Raw genomic sequence first — 18,699 nt, forward strand, 5'->3', positions numbered from 1 at the left:
TACTTCATTATTTAACAGAAACTGAGCACATACTAAGAGGCAAGCAGTGTGCTCAGCGCCCTTCTGAGTTCTGGGTGTGGATCTCCCTCCTCCTAGAGGTTTAGGAAGGCAGGTCCGAACCCATAGAGAAGGCCCCTAGGCATTCTGTGCTCCTGGACGGGGACAATGTCTGTTTTAAGGGATGAAGCATTAGACCATTTGTGGCCATAGGACTGAAACTTTATTCTCTGATCCTGGTTTTACTAGAAAGAGAGCTCCCCCCTTCCTGTTAAATCCAGAGCCTCTACAATAACCTAATTTCCCTAATCTGCCTCTCCCCTCCTACTTTGATCCAGCTCCCTCCAGGGGAGGTCACAGGGTAGCTGGCGCCTACCTCTGGGCCTCCCCCTAGAGAGCTCCTCTCCCTTCTCACAGCTCCCTTTCCAACCTCATCACTTAAATGTGACTTAGTGAGCACTTCCCCCCAACACCACACACATCTCCCCCCAGCACACTCTGCTTTATTCTTCCCCCTAAGCCTTATTGTCTAACATATTTTACTTCTTTATCTTGCTTCTTTCTCCTCTTTAAATGTAAGCTCCATAAGAGCAGGAGTTTTTGATCTCCGGTGTTCTTTGCTCTAGCATATATGGTAGATGTTCAATAAATACGTTGATCAAATAAAATCTTGAATCTCTATTTTTCCAACTTCTGCATCTATCCCTTAATTGGTTCTGAACTTGGCCAGGAAAGAAGAATGGTTATTTCCTTCTCAAAACTGCAACAGTAATCACTACCTTTAAAATAAGTTTATTCTAAACATGCAATACTATAACAAAATAATGCAAATTTATTCACTTACCTTTATTTGTAGCCTTCGTATGTTGGGCTTGGGTAAAGAATTATTCCATTTCAGGGACAGTAGATCCAAGACCATTTCAGACCCCAAGGGCATAAAAGCTATATCCTAAATTTGTAATATCTAAGTGATTAACTACCTGTGTTGGTATTAAAAATACATTTTTCCCTGAGAATTCCATAAAAAATATACTAGACTGTAATTGATTTGTAACAAAGACTTAACGAACTATTTGTGTATTTTCATTATTCACTGGCTATTTCAATCACTGCAACTGCATTTCATTTTCTAGTTATCTAACTGAATGACTGTCTTTAAAATTTGTTCAGAAAAAATTCTGGGGCTAAGTTTATGAACTAAGTAGCTGAACCTTGTAGTAACTTATTCCACGAATTTTTTATTTAACAGAGTTAATTTTTTTATATTACTGATAAAAAAAATGAAGGCATTAGTCAAGGCCCACCATTTATTATATAATGAATCAAAGAATCAACTTTCTAGAAAGGTAAAGAAACACAACAAAGGTTCAGAAGGAGAGAAAAAGACAAAGTTGAAAAAAAAACATACATACCTGCTGTAAAGATGGCTGCAGTTTTGACACCTTTATCTTCATTTTGTAGGTCCTGAAGGAATGAACCAACTGTCGATAACATTGGTTTGACTACAAATTGACAGCGCTCTTTTCTGGATGGCAAAGTAAGAGTTATCAAGGGAAGGCCGTGTCTATGATTGACAGTTATTGCTGTTAAGAAAAAAAAGATAATAATATAGGAATGGATAAATTAAAAAAAAACAACTTTAAAATACAAAAATTCTAGAAGGCATGCTTAAATATGGAACTCATAATCCTCTGAATTCCTAAAATAATTTGCACTGTTCCTATTGCCTTCATTACACCACAGTTTACATATTCCCTAACCATCCTGTAATATTTTATTATGTATGGATCACACTTTATTATGGTTTTCTGCTTAGTCTTCGTGGGTAAAGAGTTAAGTTCTTGAGGGCCGAAACTGCTTCTAATTAATTCATCTATAACTCCCCTGATTGCCAGGGAGAAAGTTTACCAAAAGACATCAGAGGCATTATGGGAGCAGGAAAGGGAGGAACTGAACCCAAAGGACTACGTGTGGGGGCGGGGAGGGATGCAAAAAAAGGTCTGTTTTGCTCAAAACATATTTCTCACTTTATGTGGAAGAATGGAAATAAATTAACTTAATAATCAAAGAAGTGCTAAGAAAGCTTACCATCAAGGGGCGCCATTGTACTGTAAAGTTGTGACTGATAGCATTTCAGATTTCCAAACGGCTTCACACACAAAACCTGTAAGAAAGATTTACTTTTTTTTCTTTTGGGAAAAAGTGGGGAAGTTGAAAAAGTGTCCTTGCCAGATTTTTTAAGCTTATATGACAATCATGAAGAAAACTTCAGCTTCCCACACATACCCAATAAATAAGCCCTTAGAGAAGCCCACAAAACCTTTCTGACGATTGTGTTGCCCATATGGTAGCGACTAGCCTATGTGGCCATTTAAATTTAATTAAAATGAAATAACACAAAAATCCAGTTTCTCAGTTACCTTCATCACAGTTCAAGGGCTCATTAGTCACATGCCTAGTGGAGACCATACTGGACCGTGCAGAAATAGAACATTTCCATCCTCACAGAAAGTTAGACTGCATAGTGCTGCTGGGTCTGAAACTTCTGAATAGCTACCTTACTATGTTTTTAGGGTTTGCGTTGGTGTTTGTACTGGTGCTTGAGGAAGCCAAACGATGTCATGGTGAGCTGTGTGAACAGAGACTGTGGTAGCAGAAAGAATAGGCCCTGAAGATCTGGAACTCAAACTTCTACAGCAAAGTAGTTCTTTCATATTCATCCAGTTTTTATAATGTGTCAACTTGTAAATAGTTTCTTCACAATGTTTGCCAGTAATTATGCAATGAAGAATTTTTATAAATTGTATTTTTCAGGTTTTTATTTATGAGCGGATACACTATTAAAATAATAAATCACTAGCTAAAAATGTGCTCACTGCTATATAAAAAAAATGACACTGACTCAAGTGCTGTTCCATTAGGCTCAAAATCAAAACAATCTCAATAAGAGAAATAAAACATTCAAATACATATTTCTAGTATAAGCACAACATAGGCAATTAGTTGCAACAAAATATCATGTCACATTAATTTAAGGCTGTTCATTTGAATTTTATTCCTAAAAATATAATTCACAACAAAGGTGAGAAAAAAGAAACCTGATTATTTCTTAAAATAGATGCTACTCAATGAATGAACATAGTAAAAGTCCTCCAAGTTTACATATTGGCTATTATAATACCATCTATTACTTTTAGTGGAACTACATGAAACTGAGAAAAATGTATACACATGAAAACAGAATTATCTACCAAAATACTTCTTTAAAATTATTTAATGATATAATGATTCATCATTTATTAAAATCAAATATAAAAATGAAAGGGATAAAAATTGAAATCCTTCCTTTACTTCTCCACAATCCCTCCAACTTTCTCCTTCCTTGACAAAAGTTTAGTTTGTCTCTGCTAAGCCTGACTAAAAGCCCCATCCTTGGGAATGTCCTCCAAGATCTCAGTTTCACCAATAATCCTGTCTAGTTGCTTTAGCGAGAATTCTCTCACCCTCTATATCTGATCAAATTCTTCATCCTTCTACCATCCACCAGATAACATTTGACCACCCTAGCCTCCCTTCTCAAGAATCCTGTTAGGTCAATTAAGCGAAAAATTACCATACTCTTTTTTTTTTTCCTGGTATCATTAATATACAATCACATGAGCAGCACTGTGGTTACTAGATTCCCCCCATTATCAGGTCCCCACCACATACTCAATTACAGTCACTGTCCATCAGTGAAGTAAGTTGCTATAGAGTCACTACTTGTCTTCTCTGTGCTATACTGCCTTCCCCGTGCCCCCCACTACATTATTTGTGCCAATTGTAATGCCTCTTACTCCCTTTCTCCTTCCCTTCCCACCCACCCTCCCTGGTCCCTTTCTCTTTGATAACCGTTGGTCCATTCTTGGGTTCTGTGAGTGTGCTGTTTTGTTCCTTCAGTTTTTGCTTTGTTCTTATACTCCACAGATGAGTGAAATCATTTGGTACTTATCTTTCTCTGCCTGGCTTATTTCACTGAGCATAATACCCTCTAGCTCCATCCATATTGTTGCAAATGGTAAGATTTTTTTTCTTCTTATGGCTGAATAATATTTCATTGTATATATGTACCACATCTTCTTTATCCATTCATCTACTGATGGACACTTCGATTGCTTCCATTTCTTGGCTTTGTAAATAGTGCAGCGATAAACATAGGGGTGCATATGTCTTTTTGAAATTGGGATCCTGCATCCTTAGGGTAAATTCTAGAAGTGGAATTCCTGGGTCAAATGGCATTTCTATTTTCAGTTTTTTGAGGAACCTCCATACTGCTTTCTACAATGGTTGAACTAGTTTACATTCCCACCAGCAGTGTAGGAGGTTCCCCTTTTTCTGCATCCTCAACAGCATTTGTTGTTCCTAGTCTTTTCTATGTTGGCCATCCTAACTAGTGTGAGGTGATATCTCATTGTGGTTTTAATTTACATTTCCCTGATAATTGTGATGTGGAGCATGTTTTCATTATTTTCAGGTGCCTGTTGGCCATCTGAATTTCTTCTTCTGGAGAAATGTCTGTTCATATTCTTCGCCCATTTTTTAATAGGATTATTTGTTTTCTGGGTGTTGAGGAATGTGAGTTCTTTATATATTTTGGACGTTAACCCCTTGTTGGATTTGTCATTTACAAATACATTCTCCCATATTGTAGGATGCCTTTTTGTTCTTCTGATGGTGTCCTTTGCTGTACAGAAGCTTTGTAGCATGATGTAGTCCCATTTGTTCATTTTGTATTTTGCTTCCCTTACCCAGGGAGATGTGTTCAGGAAAAAGTTGCTCATGTTTAATTCAAGAGATTTTTGCCTATAGTTTCTTCTAAGAGTTTTATGGTTTCATGACTTACATTCAGGTCTTTGATCTATTTTAAGTTTACTTTGGTGTATGGGGTTAGCCAATAACCCAGTTTCATTCTCTTGCATGTAGCTGTACAATTTTGCCAACATCAGCTGTTGAAGAGGCTGTCATTTCCCCATTGTATATCCATGGCTTTCTCACATATTAATTGACCATATATGCTTGGGTTTATATCTGGGCTCTCTAATCTGTTCCATTGGTCTATGTGTATGTTCCTGTGCCAGTACCAAATAGTCTTTATTACTGTGGGTTTGTAGTACACCTTGAAGTCGGGGAACGTAATCTCCCCAGCATTATTCTTCCTTCTCGGAATTGCTTTGGCTATTCGGGGTCTTTTGTGGTTCCATATGAATTTTAGAAATATTTGCTCTAGTTCATTGAAGAATGCTGTTGGTATTTTGATAGGGACTGCATGGAATCTGTAGATTGCTTTAGGCGGGATGGCCATTCTGACAATATTAATTCTTCCTATCCATGAGAATGGGATGTGTTTCCATTTATTGGTATCCTCTTTAATTTCTCACATGAGTGTCTTGTAGTTTTCAAAGTATAAGTCTTTCACTTCCTTGATTAGGTTTATTCCTAGGCATTTTATTCTTTTGGATGCAATTGTGAATGGAATTGTTTTCCTGATTTCTTTCTTCTAGTTCATGGTTAGTGTATAGGAGTGCAACAGATTTCTGTGTATTCATTTTGTATCCCACAACTTTGCTGAATTCAGATATTAGATCTAGTAGTTTTGGAGTGGAGTCTTTAGGGTTTTCTATGTACAATATCATGTCATCTGCAAACAGTGACAATTTGACTTCTTCCTTACCAATCTGGATGCTTTTATTTCTTTGTGTTGTCTGATTGCTGTGGCTAGGGCCTCCAGTACTATGTTGAATAAAAGTGGGGAGAGTGGGAATCCTTGTCTTCTTCCCGATTTTAAAGGAAAAGATTTCAGCTTCTCGCTGTTAAGTATAATGTTGGCTGTGGGTCTGACGTATATGGCCTTTATTACGTTGAGGTACTTGCCCTCTACACCCATTTTGTTGAGAGGTTTTATCATGAACGGATGTTGAATTTTGTCAAATGCTTTCTCGGCATCTGTGGAGATGATCATGTGGTTTTTGTTCTTTTTGTTGATGTGGTGGATGATGATAGATTTTCAAATGTTGTACCATCCTTGCATCCCTGGAATAAATCCTACTTGACCATGATGGATGATCTTTTTGATGTATTTTTAACTCAGTTTGCTAATATTTCATTGAATATTTTTGCATTTATGTTCACCAGGGATATTGGTCTGTAATTTCTTTTTTTGTGGTGTCTTTGCCTGGTTTTGGTACTAGAGTGATGCTGGCCTCGTATAATGAATTTGGGTGTATTCCCTCCTCTTCTACTTATTGGAAAACTTTAAGGAGGATGGATATTAAGTCTTCACTAAATGTTTGATAAAATTCAGCAGTGAAACCATCTGGTCCAGGAGTTTTCTTCCTAGGGAGTTTTTTGATTATCAATTCAATTTCTTTGCTGGTAATTGGTCTATTCAGATTTTCTGTTTCTTCTTGGCTCAACCTTGGAAGGCTGTATTTTTCTTTTGTTAGTATATAATTTGTCATAGTATTCTCTAATAATTCTTTGTATTTCTGTGGTATCAATAGTAATTTTTTTTCTCACTTATGATTGTTTATGTATGTAGACTCTCTTTTTTTCATGATAAGTCTGGCCAGAGGTTTATCTATTTTGTTTATTTTCTCACAGAACCGATCTTGGTTTCATTGATTTTTTTCTATTGTTTTATTCTTCTCAATTTTATTTATTTCTGCTTTAATCTTTATTATGTTCCCCTTCTACTGATTTTGGGCCTCATTTGTTCTTCTTTTGCTAGTTTCGTTAATTGTCCATTCAAACGGTTCACTTGGGATTGTTCTTCTTTCCTGAGGTAGGCCTGTATTGCAATATACTTCTCTCTTAACACGACCTTTGCTGCATTCCACAGATTTTGTGGTGTTGAATTATTGTTGTCATTTATCTCCATATATTGCTTGATCTGTTTTTATTTCATCATTAATCCACTGATTATTTAGGAGCATGTTATTAAGCCTCCATGTGTTTGTGGGATTTTTCGATTTCTTTGTGTAATTTATTTCTGGTTTCATACCTTTGTGATCTGAAAAGCTGGTTGGTATAATTTCAGTCTTTTTTAATTTACTGAGGCTCTTTTTGTGGTCTAGTATATGATCTATTCTTGAAAATGTTCCATGTGCACTTGAGAAGAATGTATATCCTGTTGCTTTTGGATAGAGTTCTGTAGATGTCTGTTAGTTCCATCTTTTCTAATATGTTGTTCAGTGCCTCTGTGTCCTTACTTATTTTCTGTCTGGTTGATCTGTCGTTTGGAGTGAGTGGTGTGTTGAAGTCTCCTAAAATGAATGCATTGCATTGTATTTCCTCCTTTAATTCTGTTCATATTTGTTTCACATATGTAGCTGATCCTGTGTTGGGTATGTAGATATTTATAATAGTTATATCCTTGCTGGACTGAGCCCTTTATCATTATGTAATGTCCTTCTTTGTCTCTTGGTACTTTCTTTATTTTGATGTCTATTTTGTCTGATACAAGTACTGTAACTCCTGCTTTTTTCTCCCAATTAGTTGCATGAAATATCTTTTTCCATCCCTTTACTTTCAGTCTGTGTATGTCTTTTGGTTAGAAGTGAGTCTATTCTAGACAACATACAGACAGGTCTTTTTTTTTTTATCCATTCAGTGACTCTACGTCTTTTGATTGGTGCATTCAGACCATTTACATTTATGGTGATTATCGATAGGTATGTACTTATTACCATTACAGGCTTTAGATTCGTGGTTACCAAAGGTTCAAGGGTAATTCCTTTACTATCTAACAGTCTAATTTAACTCACTTAGTATGCTATTACAACCACAACCTAATGGTTCTTTTTTTCCCCCTCATTTCTCTTTCTCCTAAATTCTTTATATATTAGGTATCATATTCTGTAGTCTTCATCTATCCCTTTATTGATTTTGGGGTAGTTGATTTGATTTTGCATCTGCTTAGTAATTAATTGTTCTTTCTTTGCTGTGGTTTTATTTCCCCTGTTGACAGCTATTTAGCCTTATGAATACTTCCATCTATAGCAGTCCTTTCAAAATGCACTGAAGAGATGGTTTGTGAGAGGTAAATTCTTTCAGCTTTTGCTTATGTGAAAATTGTTTAATCCATCCTTCAAATTTAAATGATAATCTTGCCGGATAGAGTATTCTTGGTTGTAGGCCCTTCAGCTTCATTGTATTTAATATATCACGCCACTCCCTTCTGGCCTGTAAGGTTTCTGTTGAGAAGTCTGATGATAGCCTGATGTGTTTTCCTTTGTATGTGATCTTTTTTCTCTCTCTGGATGCTTTTAATACTCTTTCCTTATCCTTGATCTTCACCATTTTAATTATTGTATGTCTTGGTGTTGTCTTCCTTGGGTCCCTTGTGTTGGAGTATCTGTGCATCTCCATGGCCTGAGGGATTATCTCCTTTCGCAGATTGGGGAATTTTTCAGCAATTACCTCCTCAAAGACACTTTCTATCACTTTTTCTCTTTCTTCTTCTTCTGGGCCCCCTATAATGCAAATATAGTTCCGTTTGGATCGGTCACACAGTTCTCTCAATATTCTTTCATTCTTAGAGATCCTTTTTTTCTCTCTGTGCCTCAGCTTCTTTGTATTCCTCTTCTCTAATTTCTATTCCATTTACCATCTCTTCTACTATATCTAATCTGCTTTTAAATCCCTTCATTGTATGTTTCATTTCAGATATGGAATTTGTTAATTGAATCTCCATCCTAAATTCATCCCTGACCTCTTAAATCTTTTTCTGTACCTCCATGAGCATATTTATGATTTTTATTTTGAAATCTCTTTCAGGAAGATTGATGAGTTCAGTTTCACTTGCCCCTTTTTCTGGCGTTTGTGGGATTTTGGGCTGAACCAGGTTCCTTTGATGTTTCATATTTGTATGTGGCACCCTCTACTACCCAGAAGCTCTTGTTTCTGGAGCTGCTCAGCCCCTGGAGTGATGTTGGGGGTTGTATGGGAGAGGTAGTGGTACCTGGGGGAGGAAAGAGCTGTTTCCTGCTTCCTGGCTACAGTGCCTGTCTCCACTCTAAGAACCAGTGGGCCTAGCACACAAGTGTAGGCCTCTGTGCTTTGCATCGGTAGTTGCTGTAGGCAGTGCCTCCCTCTGGCTGGCCTGACGCCAGCACAGTGACTGTTGGTTTACGAGCCCATGCTGGCAGGCCAGGAGGAAGGTGCAGCAGGCAGCGTGTCACAGTGGGGGGCCTCGGAGCTGAGTAGGCAGCCAGGGGGATGGAGCACCTGAAGCTCCTGAAAATTCCCAACCTGCTGGGCAGAGCATGCCCAGACACCCCTGTCCACCTATCCCTTCTCTGGCACAGCAAGCTCCATGCAAACCCCATCCTATCAGCAGCCCTCTCACTGCTAGGAAGCCTCTCAGACCATCCGCCTTTCCTTTGTCCCAGAGCAGCTGGATGTGGATCCCTGTCCTCCGCAAATGGCTTGAATCTCAGTCTCTCCAAGTTTTCTGCCTGTCTTAGCTTTCCAACCCCACTAAGCTCCAGAGCACCATGCAATGTAGGTTTGTGTTCCCAAAGCAGATCTCCAGGGCCGGGTGTTCAGCGGTCCTAGGCTTCCACTTTCTCCCCACTTCGTTTCTCTTCCTCCCACCGGTGAGCTAGGGCGGGAGGAGGTCTTGGGTCTTGCTGGATCAAGGCTTTGGTACGTTACTTTGTTTCATGAGGTCTGGCTCTGTTCTCCAGGTGTATGCAGTCTGGTGCAGCCTTCTTTCCTGTTGCTTTTTTAGGATTAGTTGTATTAACTATATTTTCACATTATATGTGGTTTGGGAAGGAGTTTTCTGTCTCACCTCTCATGCCGCCTCCTAACTGCCCTACTCTTTTTATAATTTTTATCCACTATCTCCTCACTCTGCTTCCTGGATATAAATCCCCATACCTTCTCCTTGTGGTATTCTAAGTTGAGCTCAGTCTCTCTCCCCTACTGCTAAACCCCACTTAGCAGCCTCCCTGCATACAGTCTACCTTACTGTTCTCTAACATGGCCGTGCATAATGTTTTCTTTAAGGTGGCTTGGTGCATTCTCCCTGGGAGCAGGGGGGACTTGGTCTGGTTCACTGCTACATTACCAGCACCTGAAATAGTAAAGGATACACAACATATGGGCTTGATAAACATGTTAAAAGAATATATGAATATCATCAAGGTACTAAGGGAAAATAACAATACAGAACCCTTTACTTGGGAACATTATTTAAAGTTGAAGAAAATGAATAGGTTTTCATATATACAGAGATCACAGTTTCTTTCCCCTAGATCTTTGCTAAAAGACCACTTTAGGAAGAAGGGAACTAAACCCAGATGGAACTTAGGCCCCAGCTAAACAAGCTATGTGTCATCACTTATCATTAAAAAGCCCTCTTTATCCACTTCTGCCTAATAGTTCCTGTCATTCCCTCAAGGTCCAGGTCAAATGCCATTTCCAATTTAAGTCCTCCTGCAGGGTCATGAGAGTTTAGTGGAAAGAGCACAGGCTTTACAGTAAGAACCAAGTTGGACTCCCAGCTTCCAGACAGACCAGCTACTGAGATCTTGGACAGGAAGAGGGTTCAGGAAACAATAAATGGGACCCAGATTGAAGCAGAATGCAAAAGAACAACATTATGGGCTGAGCTGGGCCCCCTACACCTCAGAAAGTGACTGTATTTTAAACAGTAATTAAGTTAAAATGGGCCCTGATCTAATACAACTTGTGTCCTTACAAGAAGAGATTTAGACACAGACATGCATGAACAGAGGAAAGACCATGTGAGGACACAGAGAGAAGTAGTCATCTACAAGCCAGAGAGAGAGGCCTCAGGAGAGACCAACGCCTGCCCCAGGCTTCTGGCTCCCAGAATTGTGAGAAAATAAATCTGTTGTTTAAGTCACCCAATCTGAGGTTCTTTGTTATGGAAGACCTAGGAAACTAATATAAAAACCAAAGCTGTAAAATATGTCGGTAAATAAACTACTTAGTATAAGAAATTTTAAACCACTTCTTTGTTAAATGAGTGGAATAATGTTAAACAAGATTTAGTATGTTATAGTAAAGTGGATTCTTATAACATGTGAATGGTCCTGTCATATCCAGGAGGAAGGCAACTTAATGAAAAAGTTAACACTTTGCTAGAAAAGTTACAACTATGTGGATGTATTAAATGCTTAAAGGAAACCACTCAATCTACAGTTTCTAAAGTGGTAGAAAAGAAAAAGGAATAAACTTTTTCAAGGAAAGTAGAAAAAAGAAAAAGCCCTATAGAAACTAGAAAACTGTAAAAAAAAGGGAAAAGAAATGTAATAAAAGTCATTGTGGAAACTTAGAAAATAGAAAAAACAAGCATCCACAATCCCACAAACTCCTGAATTCTTTTATCCCAGCCTTTCTAGAACCTCATATAATCATAGAGTCCTTTGAGAGCTGATCACTAATGTTTCATGAGTGTTTACATACCTCATTAAAAATTTCTCATAAACAATATAATTTATATAGCCCCATAGCCACTCACCTACAGATGTAACAGAATTCATGATTTACCTGTTGTTGGACATTTCCATTTTATACACTACATCCACATTTTTTCCCTCATCAGAAAGGAATACACATTCTTTTCAGAAAAAAATCTATAAATCACAGACTTGCAAAAAGAAAAGTCATTAATAATCTAGAATTATCACTGTCAACACTGATGTATACCTTCCAGTTTTTTCATATATATATTGTATCAATTTTCACCATTACAACTAAACTGATTCTAAACACATTTGTCCATAAATCTTTGCCTATTTTTTTCTTTAGGGTTGACTGCAGGATGATTGGACTATAAAATAGTAATAGTTTTAAGACTGTGATAATGTATTATCAAACTTCCTTTGAGAATATTTTCTTTGCCTTAAATTGTTTTACTCAGTATAATCCAGATTAGTAGTAGTCTGAACCCAAACAAGCAGAATTTTCTAAGGTTCAGAATCAAACAAAGCAGACACATTTGGGCATCCCTGGAGCAACAAACTTCCCCCTGGAGGCTCACCCAACAGGCTCACCAGACATCCTCACTGGGATGGCACACAGGTACCAATACCTCCTGAGCTGAGCTCTTCCTTGTTCCTCTGTAGACCTGATGCTCGTCTTTATTCCTTATCTTGATAAACTCTTACCACTAATTGCCAGTCACTGAACTGGAGGTCTTAAGAGTTATCCTAAGCAACTAGTAATCCATAAAACGAACTGGCAGACCAGAAGTCATAGCTGAGCTGTCACCGAGGCCTGCTGGTTCTAATTCACAGAGCCCTCCAGTCCATCCCCTTCCCTCCCTCTCCACCCCACAACCCTAGTTCAGATCCTTACCATCTCACCTACAGCCATCCCTATAACAGCTTCCTGTCTTCTTCCACCAATTCATTCAAGATTAAGACCCGTCCCAATTTGATAAGGTCACATAAAGTCAAATTATTTCTAGATTTAAAAATCTTTGCTCTCCATTGCAAAGAGAAACAATTCAGAGGACATATCTCATGAGTTGATTCTTGCCCCCTTCTCCCTCACCTTCTCATCACTAGCACTGCCCACCACCTACCTCTCTATCTCAGACATGTACGATATGCGGCACATACTGCAGCTTTCCTGAACAGGCTCCTGACCATATGCTTCCTCGCCTCTGTGCTTACTCCCACCCCCGTCTGGAGAGCCCTGCCCAGCATGCCTTCCTTGCATTGCCAACTCGAAGTCTTAACTGTCTCATCTTCCCACCATAAAGCCTAAATAACTCAGTCTGTATTTCCATGGCTTCATCCCCTCCTACTGCAGTCAAGTGACCTTCCTCCTCAAAGGCCAATGCCTCTTCAGATATTTTCCATCTTACACATCTCAGGCTTTCTCAAAATCTTAACTCCCCCTCACTACCTCTCACACTCTACAGGTTCAATACATTAGCAGGCAAATATGCTCTAATACCTCTCATCTTTAAAAAGTTCCAAACCCTCCACTAATCACTCATCCCTCTAGCTATTGTCTCATTCATACACCCTCCTTGGCCACACATGTCTATATTGGCTTATCCTCAACTCCCCTCCCCTCCACTCTTCAACATACTACCACCAGGTTTCTACCTTCAGCCACACTTCCCCTGAGGTGCAGACTAGGACACTGAAATGTCTAACATCTCCCCTTACATAATCACATATATCTGAAACTGAATTTATCTAGAACAAAACTCTTGATTTCCCCCTGAAACCTCTTTCTCTGGTTCCATCTTCCCCCTGCAACTGACCCACCATCTCCTAGCTGCTCAAGTCAATCTTAAGAGTCTTTCTTGATTCCACCAATTCCATCAACCCATCTGTTCTACCTGCACAGTTCATCCACATCCCTCCATTGTTACTGTTAGTGCTCTGGTCCAGGCCATCATCTATTGTATCAGTTCTAAACTTGTTTGCTTGCCTCAACTTTGCTCTCCTCTATGCAATCTTCCTCAAAGCAGCAAAAGTGATCTTAAAATGTAAACAGACTCACCCATTACTCTATTTAAAATTCTTCAATGGATTCCCTTTGTAATTCAAAATTAAAGCTTGTCATGGCCAATGAGACGCTACATGACTTAGATGCTGCCTGTGCTACCAGCTTCATCTCATTCCCTTCTTCCTTGTTTACCTTACTCTGATCCTACTGTTCATCCCTCAAGTCCCAGAACATGACAAGTTTCTCAGATCTCAGGGGTACAGCACATGCTGTTCTCTATCTACGCATTCTTCTCCCCCTCTTTGTATAGGTAAATGTTTTACTGTGGTGCCTTATTTAACCTTTACTGTGGTATCCTATTTAACCTTTGTAGCAACCATGAGGTATAGACTATTACTTCCCATATTTTTTCCATTCAAATGTATTAATTTCACTTAATTTGTCAAGAAAATTAGCTCAGCATTGGTATAATAGGAAGTAACTAGAGAACTGGAGTTAGTAAGGATAGTCTTTGGGGCTGATTCAGCATGCTCCTCCCATAATTTTTTTTTAAATACTTTTTTTTAGATCAGTTTTAGAAAAGCAAAATTGAACAGAGAGCACAGAGAGTTCTCATATACACCTGCAGCTCCCCTCACAGTCTCCCCCATTATCAACATCCAGCACCAGTGTGGTACATTTGTTAGAGCCCACAAACCTATACTGACACATCATGATCACCCAAAGTCCACAGTTTACATTAGGTTCACTTGATGCTATACATTCTGTGGGTTTGGACACACCTATGACGACTCGCAGCCACACTGTAGTATCATACAGAACAGTTTCACTGCTCGAAAAATCCTCTCTGCTCCATCTGTTCATCCCTCCCTCCCCTTTAGCTCCTGACAACCACAGACCCTTTTACTGTCTCCATAGTTTTGCCTTTTCTAGAATGTCATAGCCGGAATCACACATCACATAGACTTTTCAGATGGGCTTCTTTCACTTAGTAATATGCATTTAAGTTTTCTCCACGTCTCTTGATGTCCGGATAGCTCATTTTCCCTTTTTCTTTTAATTTTTAAAATTGAAATAAGTTTGACATATGCTGTGTAAATTTAATGTGTACAGACATTGATTTATATGTTGTAGCATGATTGCAGCTATAATATAACATCTCTATCACATCACAATTATTTCTTTTGTAATGGAATGGTTAAGATCTAGTCTCTTGGCAAGTTTGATGATTACAATAAAATACTGTTGTTTATATCACTCATTTCTTTTTAGTGCTGAAGGATATTCCATTGTCTGACGTACCACCATTTATCCACTAACTTACTGAAGGACACACCTTAGATGCTTCCAAGTAAAGGCAGTTAAGAATAAGGCTGCCGTAAACATCTATATGCAGGTTGTTTCCCATATTCTAATTATTAGAATCCTGGAACACAGAGAGATTAAACAATCTGTCTAAAGTCACAAGCTCACAAGTGAGCACAGGCAAGCAGTGAGGAGCCCCCAGTTACACTGCCTCACTAAACTGTCACCCTAGGGGAAAGGGATGCTGAGCTGCTCCCGGCTCACGTTATCAAGCTATACCTACACCTGTGTGGCTCAGTGGGGTCTGTTTCCGGATGAAGAGTTAAGGAAGGAACCTGAGAAGAGAGAAACAGTAACTGTGAAAAGCAGCTCCACACTATAGAAACCCATGCAAAGAAGGTCTCTAGGCATAAGTGATCTGAACTAGAGGAAAACGATTAGGTACTTTTATTATGAACAAATCATAAGAAACTGCATTCACACAATGATGCTGAAGCCAATTTATTTATTATAAATAATTTTTAAGCCAATATATTCTAACATTTTAATGTGTTTTATAACAGACAGGGATGAGCAAAATTAGTCTAATATCTTCTCTGGGCTTTAATCCTTCATTATATGCTCTCAGAAACATCTCCTTCTTGAAAGAAGGGAGGAAGGAAGAATGAAAGACACAATATGTGTCATATATATATAGATCAGACATATAGATACATTCACACGCACATGACTATAATTTTAAGGGTGCTGCTGAGGTCAGTCCAGAAAATGAAAGAAGGATTGGCTTCAATACCAAGTGCTTAGAGAATGAATATAAATGTAGCCCAGCTGACAGGAAGAGGGTTGAGACACCACACTCAATATGTGTAAATTACTGTTGTTAGTAGCCAAACGCTACTTGCATTCCTTCTGTTTCTGTTGTTTCTATCATGTTACCATACTCCTCTTGGGCTGTCCAGATCAGAAGGAAAAAATTATTTTAACAGTAATGATTCACGTAGTACCTGAGAGACACTGAAGCATTAGTCAAGATAACCACGTACGGCGTGTTCCAAAACGCCATTTCGGTTAGGCTGATTTAAAATGTAAATCTAGAGTCAAGTCAGAAGAGTTCATCAAGAGAGTCACTACACAGCAGTTTAAAATATATTTTTGTACAAAGAAGCAAAAAGAAATCCTGAAAGCTTGGATCTCAGCGTGAGGCTCTGCAGAAAGCCACGACACACCACAGGCTGCGACTAATGAGCCCAAGGAAAAGCTCAGCAGAACAATCAGCCAAAGAGTCCCACGCTTGCTTCACACATTCCACGAAGAACTCCCCTTTAGGTGGTATGTAACACAGGGTTAAAAATGAGGGTTTTTTATTGCTCGTATTTTACCCATTTCCTTGTCAACATTTTTCTGCATTCTCATGCCTTCCTTCCGTGTTAAACTTTGCTCACTCCTTCTGTGTTAGAGTAATGCTTTCAATGAGAACCTATAGATGGTTAACAAATTCAACAATTTCTGTCCTTTTCACTCTTGAGTTTAATTTCTTCACATTTGTTATTTCAGATAAATGTATCTGCCATCTTATTTTAGGTTTTCTATTTATTCTGATTTTCCTTTGCTTCTGTCTTCTTTTTTTTCCCTCTAATAATTTAATTTTTTTAATTCTCCTTTACTCCTCTCTCTTGGTTTGGAAGTATTTGCTTATTTTCTCTACCCTTTTAGTGTCTGCCCTTGACATTCTGAGACATTCTTGGGTGGCTTAGAGTGTAAAGTTTATTTCTCTAGCCTATTGTTGAACAAAAATAAGACCTTTAGACTGTATCAATCACAATTAAGAAGGAATTATTTCTACCTTTTATAGAAACCCCAAGTTGTCATGACTACTGCTTTATATGATTTATAGATTCATCTGTAAGTTTTCCAACTACTTTGCTCTCCATTTCTTCTTACATCCTGTTCTCGTATATGTTCAACTTTATTCCTCCACAGAAGAGTGTTCAATAAGAATCTCTTATTCTTTCAACCTTTATTTTGTTGAAAACGTTTACTAGACACAGAATTCTAGATTTATTATTTCCCCTCAGAACTTTGAAGATATTCCTTTCCCTTCTGGCCTCATTCTATAAATTTAAGGGTTTCTGTGAGATTTTCTTCCAGCTTTCTGCTTCCGGGGTTCTGTAGTTTTACAACAGTGTGTCAGGGACAGATCTAATTTCATTTTTCCCATGAGGGATTAATTACTCTTCTTCACTCTAAGGATTCATTCTGAGAAGGGCACCCATGGAGGGGAGTAGGGAGGCCACAAGTGGGAAGTCAGAATCCACATATGGAGGCATTGACCAGGGGGGCAGCTAGCATGGGTGTGTCAGGGCCTAACCCTGGTGAGGAGCGTGTCCACAGAGTGGAATGGGAAGGGGTGTCCACAGATTGGAAGTGTGGCATGGCAGGAACTGAAAGGTGGTGAGGGCACCTCCTGGAAGGTATGCTCAGACCAAGGTTTGAACCCAAATTGGGTGAGGAAGGCATCTGTGCAGGCAAGGAGTGGTGGCAGAGATGAGAAATTGTTACCCACAGGACAACTGACCAAATAAGCAAGTATGTCAGGAATGAGAGAGCTACAACATGGAAAGGGAGACAAGTAGAATGAACCCTCTCACACTGGAATGAAACTGAAAATATTGGTATGAATTCATGGTTTGTAATATGAGAAAATACAAATAAAACCAACAAAATAAGTATAAAACTTTTTAAAATATGCAAATGTTTAATTATATATGTATATAAACATAAAAGATTTAAATGTTATATACCTATTATTTTTATACTTATGTATATACAACTTTTCTTTCTGAGGGGGCTATGAAGAGTAACATTCCCAATAATGAGCATATCTAGCATCCAGATTTTGGCTTCTAAATACCAGTATCGTCTGAAAAGAACCAGGGCTCCTTGGAAAAATAGCTAATTCCAGGGCTAGGACCTGGGAAGGACAAGATGAGCCTGGAGCATCCTGCTGTTCTAGAAAGCAAGGAAGTTCTCAGCAAATGATGGGAGAGATATCGAAAGGATGCAGAAGTCAGCTTGAAGGAAGTCTCAAGGAACCATTTGAGCATTAAATTCAACAATGACAGCAAACAGATTATGATCTGTTACTATATAATTATCAGTATACAACAGATTATACAAAGAAATAGGAAATTAGGAGTCCATTCTGATATAAGTAAGTGAATACATTTAAAGTTTGATAAGGAACAAGATATTTACATAATTTTAGTATGCCTCCACAGAAAAGCATCAATTCCAAAGGAAAAACAGGAACTTCAAAGAGAAAGGAGTCTGGCAGACACCACCTTCAAGTGATCAGACTGAACATGAAGGATGACAGGGCCACTGGCATCATGCAGTGAGAGAGAAAACAGTGTGTGACATCCCTGACAAAGGCGGATGACCTGAATCAAATCACAAGAAAGCAACAGACAAAACCAGAGACATTCTACAAAATGACGGTGAATCTTCAAAAGCGCCAAACTTGTTAAGTCAAGGAAAGAATGTGTTACTATTCCAGACTGAAAGAGACTTGACAACTAAATTCAAATGTGATCCTGAACTTTTTCCGATAAAGAACATTATTGGGAAAATTGGCAAAATTTGAATGGGGTCTAAGACCTAGATGATAGTAATGTTCCAATGTTAATTTTGGTGGTCATTTTTTGGTCTAGATGGAGAGCGTTTTTGTTAAAGGGGAATGGCATCATGTTTGCAACTTATTCTCAAATAGTTCAGAAACAAAATGTTCCTTCTACTGCATTTATACCTTTTTCTAAGTTTGAGACTGTTTCAAAATAAAACAATGCTAAACACAATAGGTTTAGACAAACACTTTAAAATTACCATTTATAGAGAGAAGTGACCTATTAACAAAGGGTC

At 38.5% G+C, this 18,699-nt stretch overlaps 1 protein-coding gene across 4 annotated transcripts in view; it reads right to left on the reverse strand.

The window, feature by feature from the left end:
• MCUB (mitochondrial calcium uniporter dominant negative subunit beta) overlaps positions 1-18,699 on the reverse strand; it is a 144,888-nt gene that overhangs the window by 24,135 nt on the left and 102,054 nt on the right. For all 4 annotated transcript variants that reach the window (XM_073237188.1, XM_073237191.1, XM_073237189.1 and 1 more), the window contains exons 2-3: positions 2,086-2,161; positions 1,410-1,580 (exon numbers count right to left, since the gene is read on the reverse strand). In XM_073237188.1, coding sequence (XP_073093289.1) covers positions 1,410-1,580; positions 2,086-2,161 — 247 coding nt within the window. The remainder of the gene's footprint in view (positions 1-1,409; positions 1,581-2,085; positions 2,162-18,699) is intronic.

The sequence above is a fragment of the Manis javanica genome, chromosome 5, assembly GCF_040802235.1.
Source record: "Manis javanica isolate MJ-LG chromosome 5, MJ_LKY, whole genome shotgun sequence".
Taxonomy (NCBI): domain Eukaryota; kingdom Metazoa; phylum Chordata; class Mammalia; order Pholidota; family Manidae; genus Manis; species Manis javanica.